At 37.3% G+C, this 22,804-nt stretch overlaps 2 protein-coding genes and 1 non-coding gene across 3 annotated transcripts; 2 read left to right on the forward strand and 1 right to left on the reverse strand.

Moving 5' to 3' along the window:
* Positions 1-353: 353 nt before the first annotated feature.
* On the reverse strand, positions 354-18,008 carry LOC103981556 (serine/threonine-protein kinase STY46). The gene is made up of 16 exons (XM_009398308.3): positions 17,527-18,008; positions 17,004-17,118; positions 16,541-16,641; positions 16,330-16,440; positions 15,560-15,614; positions 12,815-12,925; positions 7,665-7,715; positions 6,037-6,209; positions 5,838-5,945; positions 4,698-4,771; positions 4,416-4,591; positions 3,501-3,599; positions 1,940-2,020; positions 1,794-1,847; positions 813-947; positions 354-734 (listed from the first exon to the last, which is right to left on the reverse strand). Exons 1-16 carry the CDS (start codon positions 17,742-17,744, stop codon positions 669-671), a joined length of 1,728 nt encoding a protein of 575 aa, XP_009396583.2. The 5' UTR covers positions 17,745-18,008; the 3' UTR covers positions 354-668.
* Positions 18,009-18,621: 613 nt separating this feature from the next.
* On the forward strand, positions 18,622-18,721 carry LOC135637437 (U6 spliceosomal RNA). The gene has a single exon (XR_010496283.1). It is a non-coding gene; the product is annotated as a U6 spliceosomal RNA (small nuclear RNA).
* A 916-nt stretch (positions 18,722-19,637) lies between these two features.
* On the forward strand, positions 19,638-21,999 carry LOC135635683 (U-box domain-containing protein 15-like). The gene is made up of 4 exons (XM_065146933.1): positions 19,638-20,106; positions 20,177-20,293; positions 20,384-20,809; positions 20,900-21,999. Exons 1-4 carry the CDS (start codon positions 19,741-19,743, stop codon positions 21,944-21,946), a joined length of 1,956 nt encoding a protein of 651 aa, XP_065003005.1. The 5' UTR covers positions 19,638-19,740; the 3' UTR covers positions 21,947-21,999.
* Positions 22,000-22,804: the final 805 nt, after the last annotated feature.

Below are 22,804 nucleotides of genomic sequence, written 5' to 3' on the forward strand. Positions count from 1 at the left end.
AGAATTTATTTTTGACCAAATAAGTAGGTTTTTAAGAATTAAGTTTCTCGACGAGTGGTTGACTTGAAGCATTAGAGACTTCATTTTCGAAATAATGACAAATTCTTATGAACAAAGTCAAAGCTGTAATACCGAAAAATTGGATTCGAAATACCGAATTATGAACACTAGCAGTCAATAAAATTTAGGAAAGAAAATAGAAACTTGAGAAAGCTTTTCCTCATCACAATCAGAAAAAAAAAGAGAGACTAAACAGACTATTAAACCCTGCAAAGGAAAAAAAAGAAGTGCATAGTTGATTCTACCACAAAATTGCAAGCAGAAGTTGAGATATGTCAAGCCAAAGAAGTTTCACAAGCACAAACAATTCAACAGCAGAGACTGTTGTTCACAGAATGACAAGCATCCCACACACCTTAGCATTAGCCATTGTAGATCTACATTTCATTCCATGTTTTGATGAAAACATGTAAATGACTTCCGGGAATGATGGATTAAATGGAGAGAGAGAGAAGACAATAAGGGAGTTACATCTCAAAAACTGGAAGGTCATAAACGAACTCTGTACAACTTTAAGGTGCTTCCACAAAGAACTGGAAATTGCTCACAATGATGCCAATGATATGTGCACATATTAAGCCACAAGTAGCATACTTAATTCAGTGGCCTCACCTGAAAACTGAGAAGATACTGCCCGATGGCTTTTTCCGACGATCCTCAGTAACACAACCAACCTGTTCAAGACAATCACTCTGGAAAATTTGGAAACCCTCAAAGTCATTACAGGGATAACATTTTGTTTAGTACTTAACCTCGTTGGCTATACGTTGCAGTATCTCAAGGATACTTGAAAAATCAGGTCTTCGAGCTGGATCCTGTTGCCAGCATTTTTCAATCAGCTCAGCAAGCCTTGGATGAGTATTCTCTGGAATCGGAGGTCTTAAGCCCTGTGCAGAAAGAAGGAACCAGTTACTTTAGATGTTAACATAGGATTTATCTTTCAAGCCTTTTTCAGCAATGTTCTGAATATAAAGCTCAATATAAATTGAGAAGAATCGAATATTTGGCACAAAGTTCAAGAATATAAGCTTGATAGATTAAGCTATGCATTCAGCAAAAGCTTGAAACCAAGATAATAATAATAGCTGATGGTTAGCCGACACCAGAAAATCCTATCTTCTTATTTGCAGTTGATGCCTATCCAAGGAGCAGTCCTATAACATTCTCTATAGTTGGATATCTTGTAATAAGAAAAACATGACAAGATTACAATGGAAAGTGAAGATTATATAAAAGGCACGATAAACCAATAACTTAGCTACAGACATGGCAACCACAGGAAAAAAGTTATCTATAGCACAACCAAGATAGCACCCATGGCCACTTCATATAGTATTAGAAAATTGGATGAGGTAACAAAATTATTATCTCTCACAATACAGATGAATCACACTTGAATCTCTCATTAATGTTGAAGCGAAAAAATGAGTTCATTTATTGGTCTCAATCTGAGTGCTCCATGCTAGTCCACTTAGTAATAGAACATCCATTAGTCAAAAATGAAAATCCTATATGCTTGGCGTCACAAAAATAGCATGCCAAGTCATTATTGAGCTACAGATATAGAAAATGATGGGTTAATTGTGGGGGGAGATTGTTGGTGGGATGTAATGCCTCACAATGTCCACTGACACAATAACAATAAGACAAATAGACAATAGCAGTAATAATGATAATTATGAGGAATAATAAGATGGCTGAACATCCAAATGACTCTGGGAGCTAGTGTATACCTTTAGAACCACACCTAATGCTGCTTGGAGTGGTGTTAGGTTACTATATGGTAGCTGGGGCAAATGTGAGAAATTTCAGACACCATCAGCTTAGCAGATAAGGTAAAACATACCGAAGAAAATATTTATATATATTATGAACTTACCTTAGATGTAAGCAGTTCCCAAAGAACAACTCCAAAGCTAAAAACATCAGCCTTATGATTGTATGGCCAGTGTGCAATGACCTATATTTGAATTTTATACCGATGGACACATCAGAATGAATAAAAAAAATGAATTTATTGAACAATAGAATCTACAATATATTGCATATTGACATTAATAAATCAAGGAATACCATTCTCAGGAAATTATGATCATGCCACCATGTAACCACTACTATCTGATAGAGCAACATCTGATCAAGCATTTCTAGCTTCAAATAAATTAGGATAAATCAACTGGTGAGCATTATTCCACAGCATAGGAGGTCGCAAAACAGAGGGGCCTCCAATAAAAACAAAGGAATTTTACCCATATCAATCAGAAATTATATGTTGTTTCAACTGTGCACCAACCGATGATATAGTTTTACCATTATGCTATAATTTTAGCCAATTTTACATGTAGAACACTTCTCAGAGTTGGCAACTTATTTGATTGGAGCAGCTAACTCTCTATAAAATCTTATTCAAGTGGACTCCAAATAATCATAGAAGAAGACCAGGATAAGAGGCGAATAACAGAATAGATTTGGAACCCTACATGGGGACCAACTAATTGGCCAACCAACTTTCAATCACCCAAGCCATAAGGTTGTCACCTAAGCCAAGGAGCTGGCACCCCTATTAGATACCCATAATCCTCCCAACAAGGCTTAACTATGGGTGGGGGGATAGTAGAGTAGTGGTCTTGATTAAAGACCATAATATAGTTTGCTGTAGCCATTTGACACATAAGTTGTAAGAGCAATCACAACAATATCCTCTCTTCTAGAATTCCTTTTCATTCCACTTTCATTCTCTTCAATCTCTCTTCACACCTCTCTCCTTTCTCTTTATCCTCTAGCTTTTATGTTTCCTCCTCACAAAGAAAGGAAGAACTAAATGGTTGGTGAACATCGTATCAATTTAACAAAACTGAAGATGTCATTTCCACAATGTTGAATTGCTCCTCCACCAAAACCCAAGCTCACAATGAATACTTGAAGGTGATAAAATGCAGATGGCCATATCCGAATAACTACAACTCAACATCGAAGAAAGGAGAAACAGAATGGTGAGCCCTTTGTCTTCACATAACTAATTAAAGAGTGCATGACTGAACTTATCCTTCAAGTTCCCATAAAACCTATTCTAGAAATGCTGGTAAGTCCCATCCAACCTCATTCTCTTGTGCATATAAAGACAAAATTGAGAGATTGATACCAATTGAGGAGATAGAGTGTCATCTCCACAATGTGGCTAACAACACTCAGATACATCATTTTGACAAAAAAAACAAAAAAAAAAACTGTCTGCATAGCCTGTTCTGCACTGTAATGAGTGATACAACCCTGCATAGGGTGTACCAGATGGTATAGACTCTGTACCATCTGACACAGGTTTGATACCAAGCCTATTGTCTGGTACAGAAAACCATATCAGATGGTATTGCAAATCTCGTCATTCACACATGCAGTAAATCAAACTTGCAAAAAAAAAAAAAAACCGTCGAATTGATTACCTCAGGTGCCATCCACCTATATGTTCCAGTTTCTGCAGTCATAACTCCTTCACCCTGAGCTTTAACACGTGCAACACCAAAATCTGCAACCTTAACAACCTGTGAGATGAACTATCAATTGAGCATTAAAAATAATTGATACCAAAGAACAAAAAGAAGAGAATTTGATTACAATGCATCTAGAAGTGACATTGTTAACGAAAAGAAGATAAGATGTATGAGAATTGCAACACAGAATATATATTTACGATTTATAGAAGAAGAGATTGAAAGTCCAAGTATACTCATATGCATTCTTTATAAATATAATTTCTCATTAATTCAGCGATATTGTAAACATGTAGAGAAAAAAGAGCAAATGGTTGCTAAATTACACCTAGAAATGCTGCTTTAGTGATGTCTCATCATACGTTCCAATGTACCTTACAATGCATATCAGCCAAAGAGTAAACGACATGAAGTGAGGTTAATCACCAGATACCCCCTTCAACTACTTAGTTTTTTATTTAATAATTTATCACCTGCTGTTTTGGTGTTTGCTGTCAAGAAACCAAGATATAAACCAGCTGGTGTATTTCATTAGCAGTACCAACTTAAAATTTTGGGTTTGAGGCTCTGGCTCCAGTGATCTAGTTAAGGACTAGACAAAGGCAACAATACAGCAGCAAAATTGACTGTGGTGTTTCAACATGTCATTCTAACATTTTGCAGCACAATAATGGTGGCAAACACAAGTATGTCAAACGAAAAGGCTTGGATGATACATTGACATAAAAGGGCCACATGCAGCCATAGAGTGGCCAGCCAAGACCTTTTCATGGTTAGCCTCACCTGGGTTCAAGTTGGAGGGTCTTAGAGGTACCAGTATATTATCAACTATCATAATTGAAAATTGCATGAACTCAAATAGCTTGCCTTGTTTTCATCAATCAGAAGATTGGAGGACTTCAGATCTCGATGGATTATGTTATTTTGATGCAAGTAGTTCATTCCTTTTGATACATCAGTAGCAACTCGAATTAAAACTGGAAGATTGAAGGTTCCTTTATGTTTATGAAGAGAGTCATACACACTTCCTCCTGACATGAACTCTGACAATAGTACACAAAATAGAGGAGTCCTTAGAAGTTGCATATGTCAAAATCCTTGGTTAAATATACAGAATGTAGCAACCCAAAGTTGTTCCAAAAATAATACCTGTAACAATGCATAAGCTAGGAGGCTTTGTACAAGCACCAAGAAACTGCACAACATTTTTGTGACGAATCTTCCTGCAAACTTGTATGAAGGACATTAGTCAACAAAAGAAAAGAAAAAGGTATACTCATGACGGGCAGTCATAACATAGTCCAAAGTTTCACTGAAGGGCATTAATAGACAAACAAAGTTCTATGACAAAGGCGCATATGTCAGTAAACAACAGGAATATATTAATAAAAAAGGTATAGAGCCAGATTGGAACTCATGACTTACTATATACCATAACAAACAAAGTCATACCTAATGAATCCTTTTACCTAGAGCCTGAAAGATACTGAGATGAGTTGCCACTTCTCTCGAAGTCTTTAAGTTCATAAGAAAATGTGCAGCTTTTATCAAACTCTAATATCCTCTCTCATGTGCAAATAATGAAGGATTAGTAGGCTTGCAATGTGGACCCAAGCACAAGAAAGCATTGTACATTGTCATTGACAATGGAAAGTTGTGTAATCTGCACCTGATATCAGCCTTTTGATGAAATATGCATCTTTCAGAAAATTTTGTGGTACATTGAAATTCAATGTACATTGAAGGTTGCCTAATTTGTACCTCATATTTGACTCTCGATCAAATATGCTTCTGGTTTTGGCAGTGAACCTTGAAAGATGAGGCAAGATTACTTCTAAATGCATATTGTGGAACAATTTCAAGATTTATGACTTTTATGGATGTTGAAATTGTAATTACCTAGTACCAATTTCGCCAAAAGTGCACATGATAAGAATGGTAAGCTTTAACATAGTCCAAACTCCAAAGAATCAAATACTGTTCGAACTGATAAACATATACCTAGTGCCTAAAGAAAAATGCACATGGTAAGAGTGGCCAACATTAACATAGATCAAAGAATCAGATACCTGTTAGGTCAATGTTTACAAGTATAACCAGCAATTCTTGACAGACATGTAACACATCATATCCAAATTTCTTATTAATTGTTTAATTGAATGATAAGATCTAACATACCATATAGACTATTTCTCACAAATCCAAGCAACAAGTGCTCAAGCCCCTGCTGTTGAGAGCACAGATAACTGACTGAAGACTATACACAAAAAGGAGTTAAATGTATCTAACCGCATAATAAAAACTTCATGAGCAAATTCTTGCTGCAAATCAACATCTACACGCTCAGGATTTAATACTTTAATGGCCACGTCCTGGCTACAGTATGTTCCCCGATATCTGAAAAGGATTAATATTAGACAGGGAAATTGGTAAGAGAAGTTTCTGTTAGTTTTCATTGCCTTTTGAATTGGTCAACCAGAGAACTCACAGATCACCAAATGATCCTGATGCAACTTTATCACCAAATTTCAGAAGTCGTGAATCAATTTCCCATTCGTCAGTTCCATGTGCTGGTACTTCAGCATGATTAAAGGTGCCTTCACTAGATTGTGCAATTTCCATCGCAGGAGACCATGTATGAGCTTTCAACCATGCTTGCTTCTGTACAGAATTTGAGAACCATTTCACAAATTTTGAACCTACTGGACTTTAGTATTAAAGATAACAAAAAGCCAAAGCATAGAGGAAGAGATGAAACAATTTGAAAGACAAAAGAAGCTACATAATAACAAAGAACATCAATATCTCTAACTGACCAGTAATGTACAATAGATAACTAACCCAAAAAGCTCATTACGGAACCTCAATCTGCACCATTGTTACTCAGAATAATATATCAACTAATGCATTAGTAAATAATGGAAAGAAGAAATATTCTCTTATCTTATAATTTGCTGAGTCTCAATACAAAATAATAAAAGGAACAGAAAAAATAGCATGAGACGAGGACCACCAAGATTTTCAAATTTGGACACTGGATTTGTGTTGGTCCATGTTCAGACCAGTATGAATCTAGTCTGTTTCACAATACCAACACATGGTATGCTGAAACGTACCAAGGTACTAAGAACAGAATTTTTTTATTTTTTTGGGGAGAGAAGGAAAAGAGGCCGAGGAGGAGGTGGAGAAAAGCAAGGGAAGAGGTGGTGAAGAAAAGGACAAGGCAGCAACGGAGAATAAGTTGTATCGATTTGATAGGGCCAGAGGGTGACAGGTGATCGTGTACATGGGAGGCACGACAATGAGCAGAGGGAACAAGATGAATCGAGAGAGAGGTATTTTTAGGGGTTATATAGGGTAAAAACTAAAAAAATAAATCGGGTAATAAACCCTGGTTCATAGGGCATACAGGATAGTAAACCTTGTTTCATAAGAAGACTGACCAGAGAAAAAGAGAGGCATGAGACACAAAGGTGGTGGTGATGGTATTTTCAGGGTAAAAACTAGAAAAAACTAGAACTGGGATATAAGCCCAATTCACAGGGCTTACTAGAGTGTAAGCCATGTTTCGGGTTGTTCATGTTCCAGTCCATGAGCAGAATAGAATGTACCATGTACTCTGCATCGGTCCTCCTGGTCCATTGATCCGTGTTACCATTAAATGGTCTAATTTTCTTCAACATATATAGAGAGGTTCAAGTAGTGCTTAACTTTGTATCGAGGTATTCTCACACAGATTATCTAGGTCAAACAAACTAACTAAATAGGAACATTTTTTAGCAAAAAAACTATTTTTGAACAAATTTCAAGCATAAGAGTAAGAATATGAAGTTCATAAGTAACAGAATATCATAATTCTGACTAGCTAACCATGGAAGTAATGGATCAACATTGATTTTGAAATTGTACTATATGCAAAACTTCCAAATAAAGAACAATTCAGGATGATCCAATTTTTGTTATGTTTGCATTGGAAAGAAAAATCATCATCAGTTAAAACAATAATCAGAGAATATTAAACATAATTAAATGGTAGCAGCTTCATAATTTCATATCTTGAAAAAGGAGACAATCAACATGAAAATTGTCAGCAGCCTAAAAAGATAAAGAGAATACCCCAATCTTCAAAATTTGCTTCTGCAAGGACTCTGTAAGTTTCTCGATTTCCTAGAAATTCAAGGACAAGTGAGTTAACCAACTCAATGAACCAGAAGGAAAAAAACAGAAAATAACCCATAATGGCTTTTTATTAAAAGCGTAATGTGATTACCATAATCGACAGTGTTGACATAATATCACCAACTAGTCATTATTCTGAAAGAAGTAATGGACTATTCAAAAAATATTTGAAAACTAAAAATTGTAATATCCACTTTCCAATTAATTTCAAAGATTTTTAAGTATTTTCTAGGATAAAGATGCTAAGCAAATTTAAATGCTTGACAACTGGCACCTGCATAAATGTCAAATACCAATCATAAAAAATGCATACATGATAATTCATGGTATGAAAAGAACCTTAAAATAACACTATTTGCATTTAAATAAATCCTAATAGAGGCAAGACATTGTCATTATCTAATGAAAATTTAGTATTTCTAAGGTTATATTTTGAAGTGATGAGATTCTAGTTGAAATAAATTCTAGAATTGAACCATGTATACAAATATTGGAAACCAAAAGTTCCAAATTCAGTATAATTAAGCCATGTATATTATGTGCAACTTCAGAAATACTGAAAATAACATTACATGTATAGTTAAAATTTAAAATAGATGAACAAGAAGTTCAATAACAACAAGTCGTATGGACCAAATTCTTGGAGGTCAGATTGTATGGATGTTTTCCTTCCAGGTCTGCTAAGACTTGAAGAAAACAAAACTATTCAAACTAAAGAGGTGGACAAGAAGGTCCTTGAAATAAAAGTTTATAGATCTCAATTATTATTATTCATAAATTTAAAATAGGATGATAAAATGGGGAGGGAAATGGAAGCAACCATCTTTACCAGACTAAACTCTCAAAGATTCAGGCATGGTTCAGTAGTCAAAGAACCAAGGTATGGGCGGTATGTACCGACCCAATAGAGGACCGGTATGGGTATTATATCGGTATGCCCCCATGTATCATGTGCCAGTATGCTTGGTACAACTCGATACGTATCATATCAACAACTGGTCAGTATACCGGTATGGATTAGTAAGGCGAACCTTTGAAGGAACATTAAGCTTTCATGTACCTATAGGACCCTTAGAAGGAACATTAAGCTTTCATGTACCCATAGGACGACAGCCTTTACAGGGTTCCTTAAGGACCAACTCACTCTACTTGGACTAACAGCACATGGAAAGCCTTCCACTAGCAAGAAATCTTTCTTTTTCGCAAGATGATTTGTCACTCATGTCAGCATTCCCACTACTGATATCTCCATTTAATGGTTAATTTTTTTAAAAAAATTCTATAGGCAGTTGTATGGCCAGATATGGTTTATAGATGATAATTAAAAATCTGGCCATACAACTAAGGCAGTTGCTTGCCAACATGATATGGTTTACAGATGATATGTCCATATTGCTATAAAAACATGACATATCAATGTCAACATGTGCATCTTAGAAATACAAAAACATTGCTTAAGGCAGTTGTATGGCCAGATATGCTAAAAAAAACTTTGTATTTCTAAGATGCACATGTTGACATTAATACGTGGGCTACTAGGAAAGATAAAAGAAATACCCATATGCGAGAACACTTATGGTAACTTTGATTTGGGATTAAATGATGGAGAACACTTTAAGGTGGTATGGACATGTTCATAGGAGACATAAGTAACAGTTAGATGAGTTTAGTTAATTAGGATTAATAGCACGAAAAAAGTAAAAAATAAAAAAAGGCTTTAAAAACTTAGTTAGAAATGGTTGTGGCTGAGGTTTAGGCTAACTGATGATGTTGCCCTCCACAAGTTTCAGTTCACGCAATCATCCCCAAATAGTTAGGACCTTATGGCTTGTTCTTGTTGTAAGCTTCATATACAACAACATAACATCTTTAATTTTATGTGTTATGTCAATTTCTCTATATGTATGCATGTTGTAGTAAAGACATCGAGTAAAACTTGAATAAAACAAAATTAGGCAAGGTGTTTCCAGGAAACCGTCTTCAAGATATATAATTTTCCCACTGTGATGCAGATGGCTTCATGAAAATTCCATCTCCAGGATACAATGCTTATTACTCGAAATAATCAAGACTGCACTTCTTGATTACTTTAAGAATCATAACTCAACTAGACAATAAAGAGAGAAAAATTCAGTACTTTGCTTGCACTAGAATTTTCTTATACGCCTTTACTCTTCAATATAGAGGAGTTTATATTGTCATTGAAAGGATGCTAAAACACCCTTTCAGTTATCCTGAAGAGTTATGACTCTCTGAACCATTACAGCACATTAAACTGAGTTTTTAAATTGCAAGCAATTTCCATAACTGTTCCCTTTCATTCCTTTTCTTTTTTTTATTTATAATAAATTCCTTATATATAAGGATCCCCTACTAAATTTACATATAATAAAAATATAAATCATAAAATTACAAATCAAAATGTAAAGTCTGGGATGCATATAGTGTATATCCATAAGTGGACTAACATTAATCTTTACTCTGAATATGAGACGTAAGGAACCATATCCACAATATGAGTTTTTCATTCTAAATTTGGTAGCGATTTAATGGGCCTTGCACTGAATCCTTGTTAAGCCAATACTCATAGGATCTTACTGGTATGATCTATAATAAGCAGCCTCTTCTCTACTGGCAAAGGTAGACTCATCAAAAGTGTCCAGAACTCACTCTACAAAGCTACAAGTCTATTAAGGAGTCCAACCTCTACAGTGGTAAATAGTGCATTAACCTGATATAAGACTTTAACAAAAATATTATACCCCCACTATTTCTTAAACAATGCACTTGAAATGTATCCTTGTTTCCATTTCACAAATATCTCATAATGAATTGCCTTATAAACTCTTATAACTTAATTTCCACACTCAAGTGGTATCATAGAAATAGAGTTGGTTTCAATCAAGATATTTTTTTTATTAGTAATAGTCCTATACCTCTCATGGTTTTAGTAAATTTATCGCCTGATAAAGGCTTTGTCAAGGGGTCTGCTAGCATTTGTTTCGTAGGAAAGTATTATAATACTATCTTTCCCTTTTTCACGTCTCCGAACAAAGTTATATCTCATAACAATATGTTTACAACTCTCTGTTATCCTTTTGTTCTTTATATTGTGGATTGCAGCTTGGTTGTCACAATACAATGTTATAGATTTACTAGGTGAATTTATAAAAGGAATACTTCCTAGGAATCTCTTAAACCAAAATAATCTCTTTACTTGCAATTGACAATGCAATATACTCTGATTGCATAGAAGATAAAGTGACACGATCTTGTTTCTTGGATGACCAAGCAACAATTGCTCCACCTAAAGTGAACAACTAACCGCTAGTAGATCTAGAGTTTGATATATTGGATGCCCAATTTGCAAAACTGTAACACTCAAGTACAAAAATTGTACATTTGTAATGCAATCCATAATTTATAGCATTTTTCAAGTATCTCAATACCCAAAAACTTTCTTATGTTGTTCATTGGAAGTTAAAGCCAAAAGGCAAAAGACAAGAAGGTAGATCTAACTATGCAGGACTCAAAGTTAAATGTGTACTTAAAATAAACCTTTCTTTCTTGTATGCTTGTCTCCAAACAAAAAATAAGAGCAAAAGATGACATCTTGATAGTGGATGTTCAAGGTATATGACCAGAAATCCTACAAACTTCTCAAAGTTCATTAGCCAAGATGGAGGATATGTTACATTCAGAGACAACAAAAGAAAATTCATTTGTATTGAAAATATTGATAACAAATCAAACTTCTTGATTGAAGATGTGCTCTTGGTTGAAACCTAGGTCTGCCGTACCGAACCGTACCGTCCGGTACGAGCAGTATGTACCGGTCCAACAGGTTGTCGGTACGCGGACCGCCTGTTACCGGCAGTGCTACAGTACTCGGCACACCTGGGTGTACCGCTTGGTATACCGTACCGTACCGATACCGAGCCCAGGTCGAAATACCGGTACGGTACGGTATTGCGAACCTTGGTTGAAACACAACTTAATAAGCATAAGTTAACTTTATCGTAAGGGATATAATATTAAATTTGAATATCATGTTTGTATCATAGAAATACAAAAAATATATCTATGATAGCCTTAAGAAATAATAATGTTTATACTATTGATCTCAATGATTTTCATAATGCACTATTTTTCAATCTTAAATAATGATGCATGGCTTTAGCATAGGAGACTAGGACATACTAGTATAAAAATAATTTTACAAATTGGAACCAAAGAACTTGTAAGAGAATGCCTAAAATCAAATTTATTAAAGATAAAATTTGTGATGCATGCTAATTAGGAAAACATATAAGGAGTAATTTTAAACCCAAAAACCAAATACCTTTAGACCATTACAACTAATTCATATGGATTATTTAGACATATTGATATTACAAATCTAGGAGGTCATAAATATATCGTTGTAATTATTGATGACTATAGTAGATATACTTGGACATATATCTTGGCACTTAAAAATGACTGCTTCAAATATTTTACCAAGTTTTGTATACAAATTCAAAATAAAAAATGTTTTATAATTCTTCTATTTGTAGTGAACATGGTGGTGAATTTAAAAATCATGATATTCAAGAATCTTGTGATTTAAATGGGTAAGACTGCACTTCTTGATTACTTTAAGAATCATAACTCAACTAGACAATAAAGAGAGAAAAATTCAGTACTTTGCTTGCACTAGAATTTTCTTATACGCCTTTACTCTTCAATATAGAGGAGTTTATATTGTCATTGAAAGGAAGCTAAAACACCCTTTCAGTTATCCTGAAGAGTTAAGACTTTTTGAACCATTACAGCACATTAAACTGAGTTTTTAAACTGCAAACAATTTCCATAACTGTTCCCTCTTCATTCCTTTTCCTTTTTTTATTTATAGTAAATTCCTTATATATAACAATGTAGATGTCAAATCATAACTTCAGTAGACACCTATTCCTAAACATTACTAATAATAGCACACATCAATAATATATAATACCTTAAGTAAAAAATAAAATAAATAACTCTGACGTCAATAATGCATGTTATTTTATGGTGATAAATCAAATAGAGTTCACAAGAAAAATTACCCCATGAGGCCATCCATTAACAACAAAGACATCTAACGAGTAACCATCATTTGTTGAAAATGCATGTGCTTCTTGAATGTCCAGGCCAACATCCCCAAGCAAAGAAGTCAACTGGAAATACAGCAAGTAATAGAAATCATAAAAAAAGAACAATCTCAAGACCATATCAACAGGAACAATAAGTATTACTTCTATAATTGTTACATGTAATTTCGCACACAAGCACCGAATAACCAAAGGATAAAACACTACTTAATTTCATCCATAAGATAGATCATGAAGCATAACTTTGTGGTGTTTCAAAATTTGGTCGGTAAAAGTTAAAACAATATGTATCACTTAAAGAATGTGTCACCGACTCACCATCATATAATTGATGTACAACAAACTCATAGGCATTTACTTTCACAAGATTGAAAAACAAAAAAAATGCTTTCAGCAGAAATAATGGTATGGAAATATGTACAGTGGAATTGTGATGCTCCTCTCACTTGTATTTTTACAGAGCACATGAACTTTTGGAAAAAAACACACTGATATACCAATTCCATGATATCAAGCAAACAACAATAACAACAACCCTACCTTGGAGCATTTCCTATCATTGAGCTATTGAGGGCAATATAGCCCCAAATGGTGATCTACTACATTCATTCTCATATTGAGATTAAAAAAAATCCTACCTTGGCTATCAGCTACCTAATGCAACCTTCTTTTTCTCTGGCTACAGTGGAATTGTTTGACGGTATCAAGCATTTTCAAATAAATTGCTGCAGTGAGGTAAAACATCCTTATTCACTTCAGCTTTTCTAGCTGAATGAACCATTGTTTTGTTGCTGATAGAATTTTAATTGGCAAAGTGCTTGTCTAACTCCATGACTAGCGTTACTGATGGGAATCTTATATAACTGATAAAGTATAGACAAGGTTACAAGACTAATAATACCCATTAATTTACAATCAGTCCCTTGTCTCTGAAGTTTCTTCTTTTCACCAAAGGAGAAGTTACCCCTGATCACCTGATCACAATTCACCATTTATCAGGGATTAAATGCTCCTAAAAATATTAGTGTCTCTGATTTTAAATCTTGATGTTTGAGATCAATGAAGTTCTTCAACAAGCCACTGTGAGAAAAAAAGTATGGATCCATATTGGGATTCATAAGTTAATTGGAAAAGGGAGGATTATGAGAAAATATCAGAAGAATTGGAACCATACTTGGAGCAATAAATTAATTTGGCAAGCTCTCCAACCTATAGTGCATAGGTTACAACCAGAAAATAAGAGAAGGAAACAAACACAATTCAGATGCAATAAATTAATAACTAGTAAATAGCATTGAATGAAAAAATTGTTATCTAGCAAAATATAGTACATAACATTATGCAAAATAATTTAAATTTTACATCATTATGCATAAAATTACAAAATGCAACTATAGAGTAATAAATGCAGTACTATGAGTTTGCACAAAACAACTTTAAAAAATTAAAGATAAAAAATATGAGTGTATAATTGCAGCACGCAACAAATCATGAAATATTGTATGTTAAAGCTGAAATTAACGAAGTATTTGCATCATCAAATTTTAAAAATTATAATGAAAAATAGTTAGCTTCAAAATTAAAATTTTAAATTTGAGGATTATAAAATAGTAAATTATAAATAATTATGAACTAAATAATGAAAAGTTGCCCAAATATAAACCTCGGATCCGTATTATCCAATCCAACCAATCCGATTTTGATCTAGACCTTAATGTTACCCAACTTAATGTTCTTTGGTCAACATTTATTTCCAGCGAGAAAATCTGAACTCAAAATCTTATCTTTTGCCATCACAATTTCTTTGACCCTATCTATCTCTCTAAAATACTATATCAATGAATAAATTAATGAAACAACGGGTCCAAGTTGAAGCATGCCTAAATTACATACCGATCTGAATGATGTGACAATCCTTGATCTGGGTCGCTGTTGCCTCATCCTTATACTGGTACAATCCTCTCCTCTCTCTCTCTATCTTTCTCTGTCTATCTATCTATCTATCTCTATCTCTATCTCTCTATCTCTCCACCCCATGGTCTAGGTGATACCAGTTGGTAGTTTGGTACTGACTTAAACCAAGTGTAGGTACACTAAACCTTATGGGTCCAGCCACCAACCAGTACCAGTGCTGGCCTGAGATTTTAATCCATGATTGTCACATAACAATACTCGGACAAACTTGTATGTGTGACTTAATGGCCTAAAAAGAATATCTCAATGCTCAAAGCTTCAGGCTCCAACCAATCAAAAGTTTGGACTAGGTCAACATATGCAACCTTGTCCTTGCAAGTAAAAGAAGAAATTTCTGAATTCAAACTTGCATCAACTACATTGTTCCACACTTGTTAATAATTTGGAATGAAGCATTTCAAGTCATATTGGTTAACCCCTACTCCATAAAAATTATTTAATTACCAAGTATCAATTCTAGTTTTACTAATCCAATCATTAAAAGCCACTGATTGAACTCGTCTATTTGGATGTACTATCTGCGGCAAAGCATTGTATTAAGAACATATCATATTTGGTTGCAAGATCTAGAACCTACAACAAGCTCCAAGATATGACAAGAAGTCAAAGGCATGTGATAACATAATATGAAATTAGAAATTAGCAGCCTTCAGATATATGAATGTTCAGAAAGAAAATATGATATGAATAAAGGAATCATGTAGCATGATGAAGTAGTTGGATTACCAAATTGAGAAGTTTTGGTTTGTCAACCGTGGAAATTGTTATTTCATGTGTAGGCCTGCAAGATAACCAGAGTAACAGACCATTAGTGTTCAAAATGCAAACTAAGTGGAACCATACAAACTTGCAATAAAACATTCATCTTAGTCAAAAAGTTATTTTAGTGTATATACAAAAATAGAAGGAAGAAATATATGAGTTATTTACAGGATAGATTTCTATCTGTTATATAAAACTGACACTTCGGTTATCATCAGTTAATAGATGGAAACTAACACCACCTCATATCATACGATACATGAATAATCAAACATGATCAACACGCAGAAACATGAAAGTTCAATTGAATAGAGAATACACAAGATATATATCTCTGATCCTTATACACAAACTTTACAATGTACAAGGTTTTGAAATACCAATTCAGCACTCATCCCTATAACCTGTTAGACCAATATGGTATGAGTATACGAGGCAGTATATCAACCCATACCGCCCGGTGTCATTGAATAAAATAAATAAATAAATAAATTGAATGCATACCAGTGTTGAGCTATACATTTCAATACTAATACTAGATTCATAATTATTGATCAGTACATATAGGTCCGACCGATACTTAAAACATTGCAGACAAATATGCTTATATGTGTATGTAACATTATATACATATATATTCACATTATTAGTAAAGTTATCCTTTTCTCTCCCAAATAAAATCATCACTTAATGTGCAAGATATATAGATCCAGGTGGAATTTGAGGAAAGAAACCTGGGTAAGAATTGGAAGGCACTTTCGCCTTGAACATGATGCCTGCTGCTCTCATTATCAACATCAATGGCCTCAAGATCAGCCGAGGAGCCAAGGGAAGGCAAATGAACACTGAGGATTTTGTAACAAATTCTTGAAACACTAGGAGAATAATGAATGGGAAAACTTTATTTGCATAGAGAACAGCGGTAACAACAAGAAAGTATTGCACCTTCGTTTCCTAAAGGAAGCTGAAGAAGATAGAATCCTCGCCTCCCCTCGTGCACTGGAATCAGAAGTATCATCTTTGTCTACATCAACAGCTTGAATTACCTAGAATGGATTAACCATTGTTATAAAGCCATAACCAAGAGCACGATGTATCAAGGTAAACAATGAAGTTCAAAAAGCCAATTCAAACAGAAAAATCATGCTTCAGTATGCAGTGTATGTGGAAGGCCGAAAAAAGGTGATAGTAAGCTGCAGACAAAAGTTTGCATATTCCAAATTCAATAGTAGGACACAACCCAAATTAGTCCCAATCAATCCACTGTAAATGAGTAGCAAGTAATCAGCATTGGTGGAAACAACAGGCATTAATTTGAATTCCATTAAAATAAGCATGGAGAGTGTCTCTAAAGATAGAATATTCCATGTGGAGAATCACATGATGGATAAGCAAGTTAGGCTTTTACCTGAAGAAGACGGACGGCAAAGACGGGCCTCTTTTCAGGATCTCGAGCATGTTCCAGCAACTTTATATGCATCAAAACATCCTCGGCCCTCTCCACATTCACATCCATCGCGTAACTGCAGGGACCAAAAAGTAGCAGATCAATAATGAGTCAAAAAATGGAGAAAACACATCAAATCGGGTGGCCATTGAATAACTATAAAAAAAACTAATCTGGAAACAAAGAACAAATCACCATGTTAGAAGAAATAATCAAATGATGGAACTCAAAATCATGAGGGAAGTTCTATAACCCAGTCAGCAGCATCATTTTTCACACAATAACGACGACATGTGGATGGTTTGCAAAAACAAGTAACCAAGAACTGAATTCGAACGATGAAGTAGAATTCGGATTCAAAAGACAACACCCAAAAAAGCCAGACAAAAAGAGGTCAACAGATGGAAAGGCACCACCTTTCAGTCTTCAAAACCCAATCGCAAAGCATCTGGAGCAACAAGAGGCAGTCGCAACAGAGACGTACCAAGCGGGGAGACGATGAAAGTGGGTCCACAGTTTCCCCTCAAAGGAGGGCAAGAGCGCCTCTGGCAGCGCGGCCTCCCTGAGGCGGTGGAGGACCTCGTTGAAGACGTCGAGCCGGTACTGCTCTTTCATCTGCTTCTGCTGCGGCAGCGGGTGGTGCACCTCCGACGAATCCGCCGCCCGGCTGATGCAGCTGTCCGTCGCGTCTTCCATCTCCATATCCGTGTTCAAAACACAACACCAATCGAGGAACAACAAAAAGATCCGATCTTTTGGTCTTCCTTGTTGCAAAAATCTCTCCTTTCGCCGGATGGGAGGGCTCAGGTTGTAAACGAGGTTGCGACCACACAGAGGCGGTCCAATTAATAATATATACCCAATAGGTCGAGAGAAAGTAAGAAATGACAGCAGAAGAAAACAGAGGAAGAAGCGAGAGATGCCGAAGAATATCTCGTTGGCTCGGATGATCGAAGCATTTAAATATAATAACTGGCGTCATCTCCGATGAAGTCAGTTGAGTATATCGAACAAAATCTGAATGTTAATGAAACAGAATCATGCATTCACAAGAAGCGGCGTGCTCTGCTCACAGAGACCGGATTCGGGTGTGCAATGCGCAAATCATCAGCACACAAGTCCGTAGCAACCTTGGTTGACTTTTGCGTCGACGTCAACATATCAAAGTCAACACACAATTATTTATCCAAAAAAAGCCCACGCAAAATGATATCATCATCACCGAGTTGAATCAAATAAGCAAGAAGGGTGGTGATCGGACATTGCACCGAGGATAGGCAGGATAGGCCGCGGTTGACTCCGTAGAGCAGAAGAACGTTTCTTTTCTTCATGGGAGAACAGTGACAAAGTCCAGCAAGAGCTACGCTTGACGCACTACATGAACTCATGCTTTGCATTAGGATGGTAGCAACAGATTGACCTTCGTCTTCACCTCAGTGCAGCTACAGCATTGTTCTGAACAATGTCCACAGACAATATACTATTTGGAAAGCATTCTGCATCAATCAAACATAAAAGAACACTAAAAAGGTAATCTCACAAGCTACGAGAATATTCGTATTTTAGGATTTATGATGACGTCTCTTCGGAGACATTCGATAAAATTGGAAAGATACAAAGTAGATTAACATGACCTCTTGCGTAAGGATAACACGCACAAATCAAGAAATAGGATTTATGAACATAGTGTACTCCAAGTATAAGGAATTTCGAAACGAGAAGAAATCTTTGTGAGAAAAAAAATTATTGTTCTATAAATGTTTCCTGTGTCTTTACACTTTAATTGAGGGATAATAATATGTGAAAAATATTTGAGATAAAAATATATAAATATACTATATATTTATGTGAGAGAATATTATAAGGAGTTCAAACTCAATATAAGGAGTTCAAATTTGATTCTTTTCGTGAATATAGATATTGTCGAATTACATTAATCTTGCATCGACCTTATGTTCTTGATCGTTAATTTTTAAATACTTTTAATTTTTATTTTTTTCAATCATTATAATATAAGGAATAATGAGAAGTTGTGAGTATTTTTTTAGTGGACTTTGTTCATTAACAAATATTGACAAAACTAATTGAAAAATGATGTATAAATAAATAAAGTAGTTATTTCGTGACATCAAAGTCCAGCACGGGATTAGTCATAGGTTTATACGTATATTTTACTTAGTAAGAAGAATTAATACCGATCAGAAAAAGCCCAAATTCGGGCACCAAGATTTCTTGACCGTCCGTTGTAGGAATGGACGGCCGATATTGGTCTTCTCTCATTGTCAGCGGCCGTTGCATTTTGATGGTCATGCCAAGCTCTCGGCGGACCCTACCAATTATAGCGGCAAGACGATAAATTGACCCTGTCTCGTTCAAAGTGTACCTCAACTTCTCTCTAAAAGGAGAGCGCAGATCGAGAAATGAGGGGTGTGAATATCAACTGTCTTGCTTTATTTGCGCCTCTTCGGCTTCCGCCACCGAAGCGCGCGCGCGCGAAAATTATGCTGCGTCTATCATCTCCCCGAAACTTGCTCGTATACAGCACAGTGGGAGTCGGTGTTGGTATCCGGGGTTCTTCTCCCCCACCACCCCCCCTCTTCCTCTTCCCATTGCTCTGCCCCATGACCGATCCCTTCTCCTCCTCCCTTCCTTCTTGGATTTGTTGAGCCTGGTCTTGGATCACAACAACGAATCCGACATGGGAGACGTGGAGGAGGAGAAGAACCCCGCCGTAGCCGCCGACGGAGGAAGAGAGAAGGAGCGGGAGGCGGCCGCGGTGGCAGTGGCGGGCGAGAGAGAGCACGACGTGGACGACCTGATACGGGAGCTAAAGGTGATCATCGACTCCGTCGCGGCGTTCGGTGACTACCGCAGGACGCAGAGGAAGGAGTCCTTCAACTTGGTGCGGCGGATGAAGCTGGTGACGCCGCTGCTGGAGGAGATCCAGGAGCTCGAGGGTCCCATCCCCGATGCTGCCTACGCCCGCCTTTGCAGCCTCCTCAAGGCGTTCACGGCCGCCAAGAAGTTGCTGAGGTGCTGCCACGATGGGAGCAAGATATATCTGGTAATTGAAGACACTTGATGGTGTTTCTGAAACTCTTCCTTCTCAAGTTTCTCTTCGTTCTTCTTATTAGGCGTTGGAGGGTGAGGCGGTAATGGGCAGATTTCATATGGTCTATGAGAAGTTGAATCATGCGTTGCATGGCATGCCATACGAGGAGATTGGCATTTCAGATGAAGTGAAGGAGCAAGTAGGCTTCTTGTCCTTTACATGCGGTGCTACAAACTTCTTCTGTTGTTCCAAGGCAAGGATTGATCATCCACGCTCCCCCTTCTTGCAGGTTGAGCTGATGAGCGTGCAATTGAGAAGGGCAAAGAGGAGGACGGATACTCAAGACATGGAGCTCGCTATGGATCTGATGGTGGTGATCTCTAAAAGGGATGATCGAAACGCGGATGGAGCCATCATCGAAAGGCTAGCTAAGAATCTGGAGCTGCAGACTCTCCCAGACCTGAGAGCAGAAACAATGGCCATCAAAAAACTCGTAAAAGAAAGATGCGGGCAAAATGGCGAGAGCACCCAGCAGATCATCGACCTGCTCAACAAATTCAAGCAGACCGCGGGCATCGAAGATACTAATGGGTTGAGCGACGTCACATTGCCTAAGTATCTCGAGAAGTGTCCATCTCTGATGATCCCCAATGACTTCCTCTGCCCCATATCTCTGGAGATCATGATGGATCCCGTCATCGTTGCGACGGGGCAGGTGCTTGAAGCCGCCTCATTTGGGTTAGACTTTGGGTCGTGTGATAGCCGGATGTTTGCTGACGACTACTTCTTCTTTCCCTTCTCGCAGACGTACGAACGACGAAGCATACAGATGTGGTTGGAGGCCGGTCATCGGACGTGCCCGAAGACGAGACAAACTTTAGCTCACCTTTCGCTGGCTCCAAACTACGCGCTTCGGAACCTGATCTTGCAGTGGTGCGAGAGGAACAAGGTGGAGTTGCTGAAACGGGAACCGGAACAGGACCCTGATCATTCCGAACGCAAGGAAGAGATCCCTTCGTTGGTGGGCGACTTGTCCAGCATTCATCTCGACGCGCAACGGAGGGCGGTGAAGAAGCTGCGCATGCTTTCTAAGGAGAATCCCGACAACAGAGTTGCCATCGCCAAGCACGGAGGGATCCCTGCGCTGGTCAGCCTTCTGCCGTATCCCGACTCCAAGATCCAAGAACACACCGTCACAGCTCTGCTGAACTTGTCGATCGACGAGGGGAACAAGCGGCTCATAGCCAAGGAGGGCGCGATTCCCTTGATAATCGAGATCTTGAAGAGCGGCACTGTGGAGGCGCAGGAGAACTCAGCCGCAGCCTTGTTCAGTCTGTCGATGCTGGACGAGAACAAGGTGACGATAGGAAGTATGAACGGCATCCCGCCACTGGTGAACCTTCTGCAGAACGGGACCATAAGAGGGAAGAAAGATGCGGCCACTGCTCTCTTCAACTTGGTTCTGAACCACAGAAACAAAGCGAGAGCCATCGAAGCCGGAGTCGTGGCTCCCCTACGCCAAGTGTTGGATGACAAGAACCTCGGCATGGTCGATGAGGCCCTCTCCATCTTCCTTCTCCTGGCATCACACCCCGACGGGCGGGCCGCCATTGGGCAGCTGCCGTTCATCGAAGCTCTTGTGCGGTTGATAAAGGATGGCACCCCCAAGAACAGGGAATGCGCACTCTCCGTGCTGCTTGAGTTGGGATCGCACGGTTCTTCCTTCCTGTTGGCCGCACTGCAGTTTGGCGTGTACGATCATGTCCGCGAGGTGGAGAAGAGTGGAACCAACCGAGGACAGAGGAAGGCCAAATCCCTCTTGCAGCTCATGCGCAAGTGCGAGCACGTTTAGCGACTGGTTGAGTTATCCCAAGCTTTATTATCCTATGAGAAGCATCAACAAGGAAAAGCTACTTCTACTCTTTGATCTAAAAATTGCATGGTGTATGATGGAACTCGATGCTTTAAGAAGTTGCAAGTGTCTTCAATGCTCTGAATGTATAGCTTATATATATTATTGTGTGTCACTGTGTGTTTGATGGCTGTATGTTACTTCAGGAAAAATTTCAGAAGGAACAAAATGATACATAGATCATAACATCATCACCCTAAGCCCATTCGAAAACTGCATGTTTCTGAATCAGAGGCACTAAATAAGGTATTTAGTACAAATGTGACTTCAATAAAGCTTGGACGTGTATGGCACTTTGACTCACAGGATATGTTGGTCCACAACAACACTCTATTATTGCTCCTCATGTCTGCCAGGGATCACAAAGACCACTATTTGTTCTGGTGTTTAGATATGGCAACATGAAGAAGAGAACCAAAATATTAAGATCATACAGATGGGCTCAATGAGGTTTGGACACAGAAATGTTCACTAAACTTTTATGGTGATCTCCTTTTCATCTCAAATTGGTTTAGAGTTCCAGTTGTGGTGACCTAGCAGTCATGGTCATGAACTAACTAGTCTTGTCCAAGAATTTTTCTGGGTATGTAAAAATCCCTAGTCTTCAATATTTTTTTCTTAATTAATATGGATTCCCATTTATTCATGATCTGCATGAAAAGTTAAGCTGGTTGTCCAAGACTTTGTCTTCCCTTTTCCACCTTACTGATCAATGAAAGGTTGCCTTTTGTGAAAACAACACTAGAATAATCCACCACATGAATAAAAAGAAAAAAAAGAGAAGCCACTGTCTAAAAG

Source organism: Musa acuminata, chromosome BXJ3-4 (assembly GCF_036884655.1).
Source record: "Musa acuminata AAA Group cultivar baxijiao chromosome BXJ3-4, Cavendish_Baxijiao_AAA, whole genome shotgun sequence".
Lineage (NCBI taxonomy): Eukaryota > Viridiplantae > Streptophyta > Magnoliopsida > Zingiberales > Musaceae > Musa > Musa acuminata.